The 6,431-nt window shown below is 40.5% G+C and overlaps 1 protein-coding gene across 1 annotated transcript; it reads left to right on the top strand.

Annotated features, from left to right (window-relative positions):
* The first annotated feature begins 2,299 nt into the window (after positions 1-2,299).
* LOC109051891 (GTPase IMAP family member 4-like) lies at positions 2,300-5,285 on the top strand. Its single transcript, XM_019069383.2, has 2 exons — positions 2,300-2,448; positions 3,463-5,285. Exons 1-2 carry the CDS (start codon positions 2,427-2,429, stop codon positions 4,824-4,826), a joined length of 1,386 nt encoding a protein of 461 aa, XP_018924928.2. The 5' UTR covers positions 2,300-2,426; the 3' UTR covers positions 4,827-5,285.
* Positions 5,286-6,431: the final 1,146 nt, after the last annotated feature.

The following is a 6,431-nucleotide window of genomic DNA, read 5'->3' as shown; positions in this document are numbered from 1 at the left end:
AGAAGCGATGGAAGCATAATGGATGCGTGCTGCTTCTGGTCGGCCTATGCACTGCTTGCGCATCCAGTGTGAAACAGGCGCATAAAGCCAACGTTACTATCGTTGACCACACTGATTTCAGCCAACATCTCCCGGATATTTTCTACTTGAATAAAAATGATGTCATAGTAAACGTTTTGATTGATAACTTCATCTGCAAGAGTTAACAAGAGATCTTTTACTGTACCATCCTCGGCCATAGAAAAAGACTTCAAAAAAAATGAAAAAGTAACTAAATTAGAAAGACTAAATAAATCGAGTTTGAAAGGTGACGCTGCCCACTGAGTGAGGTGCCCACAACCGTAACCCTGAAAATGAAATGTGGAGGGAGGAAATAAATGAATAAATAAATAAATACATAAATAAATAAAAACATCAATGATTGAATAAATAAATAAATATTTATATATTTATTTCAGCATTTATGCATTCATTTATGTATTTAATTATTTCATTATGTATTTCACAATTTATTCATATATTTCAACATTTATTTAATTTTGAGTAATTTGGCCCTCCATAACAATTGTGACCAACCATAAATCACAATTTCTCACACACTTTTCCAAATAAATTACTGTAATAATAATAATATCCTGGACAGCAACCAATCTGGCTTCAAAAGCGGACACTCAGCTGAGACTGCCCTGCTCTCGGTTACTGAAGCCCTGCGACTGGCAAGAGCAGCTTCCAAATCCTCAGTACTCATTTTGCTGAACCTGTCTGCTGCTTTTGACACCGTTAATCACCAGATTCTCCTGTCCACCCTCAGAAAGATGGACATCTCAGGAACCACACTCCAGTGGTTTAAGTCCTACCTCTCAGGTAGGTCCTTCATGGTGTCTTGGAGGGGTGAAGTTTCTAAGTCACAACAACTTGCTACTGGGGTTCCTCAAGGCTCAGTACTTGGACCACTTCTCTTCTCCATCTACATGACGTCATTAGGATCTGTCATTCAGAAGCATGGCTTTTCCTATCACTGCTACGCTGATGACACTCAACTCTACTTCTCATTCCAACCAGATGACCCGACGGTAGCTGCTCGTATTTCAGCCTGTCTGAGTGACATTTCTAGCTGGATGAATGACCATCACCTTCAGCTCAACCTTACTAAGACTGAACTGCTGGTGTTTCCAGCTAACCCCATCGTTTCATCACAACTTCTCTATACAGCTGGGTTCGTCAACCATAACTCCTTCCAGGACAGCCAGAAACCTAGGAGTTGTGATGGATCATCAGTTAAGCTTCACAGACCATATTGCTACAACGACCCGGTCCTGCAGATTTGCCTTATACAACATTAGGAAGATTAGACCCTTCCTGTCAGAGCAAGCCACCCAACTTCTTGTCCAAGCTCTTGTTCTCTCCAGACTGGACTATTGTAATGCTCTCCTGGCGGGCCTTCCTGCATGTACTATCAAGCCTCTACAACTGATCCAGAATGCAGCAGCGAGGGTTGTCTTCAATGAGCCAAAAACAGCTCATGTTACTCCTCTCCTCATCAGGTTACACTGGCTACCAGTAGCCGCTCACATCAAATTCAAGGTACTGATGCTTGCCTACAAGACGACCACTGGCACAGCGCCAACATACCTAAGCTCATTAGTTCAATCTTACCCACCCTCCAGAAGTTTGCGCTCTGCAAGTGAACGACGCCTTGTGTTGCCATCCCAAAGAGGTTCAAAATCACTCTCACGGACTTTTTCCTGGACTGCTCCCAGCTTGTGGAATGACCTCCCGATCTCAATTCGAACAGATGAGTCTTTACTCATTTTCAAAAAAACATCTAAAGACTCATCTTTTTGCCAGCACTTGACCAACTAATACTAGCACTTACCTTTTCTTGTCTAGCATATTCTTGGAGAAAAACAAAAAACAAAACAAAAAAAAAAAACTGGCTACGTGTTCTGTACTAGACTAACTGAGACTTGTCATAGCACTTGTATACCATTGTTGTTCTCTCGTTGATCTGATTGCTTCTATTGTTCTGTTTTATTTCAAATGGTTACTAATGCACAGAGGCTAATCTGGATATTTTCAGGAGTTATTTTAATTCTTATTCTTATTATGATTATGTTTTATTTCAAATGGTTACTAATGCACAGAGGCTAATCTGGATATTTTCAGGAGTTATTTGTCAGTGTCACAGTCATTTGAGTGAAGAAACAGCCGAGTTGTAAAACGGATTAAATGTTAATGTAAGCAGTAAATAAAAATGTAAATAGTCTGATGTGTTTTCAGTGTGTTGTTGTGCTGCTGAGTGTCCAGCAGGATCTGCGCTCAAACTCCGCTTCCGCGCATGCGCGAGTCTGAACTGATAACGGAACAATAACAAATTAGCGGAACTCACCAAAAAACTCCGTCAGTGTGGATCTGACACCAGCATCATGTCTGGAAACTCTTTTCCAGGTGTGTACACATCAGTAAATCACTCATTAGTTACGCTGTGCGTGTTTTTGTGTGTCAGCTTGGTGTTTGTTTACGTTTAAACAGATAAACTTTATTAGCAGTCTCTTTATGAAAATCTTTACATAAAAAAACCAAACAACAACTATAAAAAACAAAATTATATAAAAAATACATCCACACAAAAATATTTTCTGTTTTATGGGATATAAATAAATAATTACATATATATTACTTTTTCTGCATATTATCATTATGTGACATATATTATTATTATTATAAATTAAAAACGATTTTCTAATTTCTCAGCTTATTTATTTAGTTAGTTAGTTAGGTTCCAGAGAGGTAAGTTTTATTTGTTTGGCCTGTTGTCAGTCTGAATCTGTTTATTATCAGTGTTATCAAACAATGTTTATTATCAGTTCTGTGATAAGATTATGAAAGGTGACTTGCCAATAAAGGTAACACCATTTTCAAGGTGACAGTTTTTTTGTTTAAAAAATATTTTTTATTAAATTGTTAAAATAGACCAATTATTTGACGGTGCAACTTGTCAATAAAGGTTACAAAATTTTAATTAATTTTTTTGCAAGGAGTTTTGAAGGAACTGCAGTGGTTTACTTTTACGTTGCTGTTTTAAAAACTACATTGAATTTAGTATATATTATAGTACATTTCTGTATATAATATAATAAAATAGAATTTTTTTTATTTACACTTATTTATAATTATTTATAACATTTTATTTAGCATTTAATTTTTTTTTGTTTTAATCTCTATTCTCTGTTCAGAGACTTCTTTACTTTTAGTATCAAGACAAGTATTTATAGTTTTTAGTTTTTTGTGTGTGTTGTATTGTGTATTTCAAAATTCAATTTCCTTTAAAGTATTTTTAGTAGGATTTTTAAACTTTTTTTTTAATTGTTTGTAAGATCCCATTATATTCTTTGGCATGTTGAAATAAAGATAATAATGGCACAGCTTGTCAATCAGAGTGAGCTCTGCTTCTGATTCTAGATCAGTCGAGTGGAGAGGAGGCGTTTGGATCTGAGGAGGAGGAAGAGTGCGACAGATCGGAGCTGAGACTTGTTCTGATTGGCCGCACAGGCTCAGGCAAGAGCGCCACAGGAAACACCATACTAGGACGATGTCACTTCCTGTCCGCACTGAGGGCGGGTTCAGTGACACACGTGTGCGAATGCGGCCACACGGATGAAGAGTCCAGTGGGACGACAAAGAGCATCTTCATCGTAGACATGCCAGGATTCGGCGACACCCGACTTGACGCGACTAGCGTTAACGCAGAAATCGTGAAATGCATTGCGCTCACGGCTCCCGGGCCACACGCCTTCCTGCTGGTGATCCCACTCGGACGATACACGGCGCACGAAGATCAGGCCGTCGTGCAAATGCTGCATGTGTTCAACGAAGAGGCGCTCCGCCACACGGTGGTGCTGTTCACACACGGAGACGAACTGGACGACGGCGGGATCGAGAGTTTCCTCGAATCAGCTCCAGAGCGACTGAAGATCCTTCTGCGCAACTGTGGCAGACGATACTGCGTCTTTAACAATCGAGCGCCGGAGAACCGCATGCAAGTGAACGAGCTGCTAACGATAGTGGATAGCATGGGCGGAGCTTGTTACACCAACAACGTGTTCCTGCACGCTGATCGTGCAATACGTGACGAGCAGCAGCGGCGCGGTCGCAGCAGGAGACGCCAGGCCTTGCGATCTGCACTCAGTCGCGTCCGAAGTGAAGTTGCACTCTCGGGGAAAGTTCTGGAGCGTGTGAAAGCGATAGTCGTGGGGGGAGCCACCGGGATGGCAGTAGGAGCTATTTTCGGAGCCGCAGCTCCTTTGTCAGTCGCAGCGGGAGTCTCCATGATGGGCGGCGGATCGGCGGTGGGAAGCGCAATAGTAGCGGCCGCTACCGGAAAGAGCGCGATGGCTCTGGGAGCAGCGACAGGTGGTGTTTTGGGAGGATCGGTGGGAGCGCTAGCAGGCGCAGAGGCCACGGGAACGAGAGAGGCGGCACTGGAAGCAATGCAGCAGGTTGGTGTAGTTGGCGCTGCGGTGGTGGGCGTGGCTGCAGGAGTGGGTGGGGCCGTGGGGGCGGGGTCAGCATTGGGGGAGGTGTTACAGGGAGTAGCAATAACTTCTGGTGATACGGTTGCATCAAATGTGGTGGTTGCCGCGGGTAACGCCAGCGTGGGAACAACCGCGCGCATCCTGAGCACCGTCGGCGAGATCGGAAGAGCGGCGGCGGGAATCGCGCTGGCCGGAGGACTGGTGATCCGAGTGGTGAAGGAGAAAGTTCAGTCCGCTTCAGAAAACATCTACACTGAACGCAGCTCCTACGAGATCCACTGGAACAAGTGAGCGGTGCAGAGCGCAGTGCTAACGTTTACGATTGCGTTTAATCATATACCAACTTCGAATCCTGCACTGATTATTGCGTGCTACATCAGCACTTATCGTCATTGCACTGGGTGACTAATGCTTTTGATTCAGATTTATACGAAATAAAGATTATTTGATGTGTTTGGAATTTTTTACCAGTTTATACTTTTTAATAGAAACCTGCGCAGTGACGAAGCTCATTTACAATTAAACATGCCGCTAACTGAACAAACATTTAGTGCTCTTAAAACTGAACTGGTTAGTATTGCTGTGTGTTTAAATGGATCCTGACGTGTGTGTGATGATTGAGTTTGGACTGGTTTCTTGAGATCAGTACATGTGAGTTTCACTGGACACTGTGTGTGTGTGTGTGTGTGTGTGTGTGTGTGTGTGTGTGTGTGTGTGTGTGTGTGTGTGTGTTTTCTGAAGCTGTTGAACAAAAATAAACACACATGAATTATCTCAGACTTGTTTTGATTTATGATACCAGCACTTTAGTCTCAAACATCTGCTATTATTTCATCAGTTAAAGCCAAAACTGTTTAATGTGACATTATAATGAGATTTATCTTTGTTATTTAACTACAGAGGAAACGTTAAGTACGTTTTTTTTTTTCATTATTATTACAGAACATTAGTTATATTTCACATTTATAAGAGAAGACTGTAAGAATAGCTGAGTTTAACTTAGTCAAGTGATTAAACGTTTAAAAAATATATTTAAAGTTAATAAAATTTATGTTTAATACAATATAAAGTAACACTTGTAATTCAAATGCTTTATTTTACTGTCAGAATCCCAAGCATCAAACCTCAAGAATCATCGGTTTTCCCCCTCAAACATTTATTAATCAAGCCAGTCTTTTTTACACACACACTCTTAGAAAAATAAAAATTTGTTTTTTTCCAAATAAGCAAATGTTATATTTCCTGACATACAAGTCTACAAGGAAGTTTTAAAAGGAATATGTTTAATATTGTTATGAGTTATAAGACAGAAAACAACCTAGAATCTAAGTTACAGTATAAATTCTTATAAAATAGGTAAACTATTACTAATATAACAATAAAAATGATCTTACAAATGTCAACATTCATGTCCCGTTGAAGAACTTTTATTGTTTGCATTGTATCTTATCAATTTGACATTGTTTTATGATTAGTTGTCATAAGATTAAGAAAATATATACATGCAGGGAATAGCATACTTAAAATAGGAGCTAGATGTTTCATAACTTTTCCTCCACAAAATAAAATGTCAATTTGATAGCATACAATACAAGCTTGGCAGGAATATACGATATGTGTCTGAAGGTAAAAGCAGTGGCGAATAAAGAGACATGTTTTGCCCGCAGTGTGTAAAGATGAAGATAAAGATGATGATGATGTAACTCCAACAACAAAGACGCTCTTCTTCATTCATATTTACATATTCATCTGACCGCTCATTAAATATTCATAAGCAGTCTCCATTCACTTGGAGCGGCCTGGGTGGGGTTTACTCAGAGGGGCGGGTCAAATGCAAATGAGCGAAGCGCCTCTGCACATTGACGTACAATCAGGCCACGCTCAAGCGAGCGCTCT

Source organism: Cyprinus carpio, chromosome B3 (genome assembly GCF_018340385.1).
Source record: "Cyprinus carpio isolate SPL01 chromosome B3, ASM1834038v1, whole genome shotgun sequence".
Classification (NCBI taxonomy): domain Eukaryota; kingdom Metazoa; phylum Chordata; class Actinopteri; order Cypriniformes; family Cyprinidae; genus Cyprinus; species Cyprinus carpio.
The sequence above is the reverse complement of the archived record's forward strand: the minus strand, read 5'-3'. Positions and strand labels throughout refer to the sequence as shown.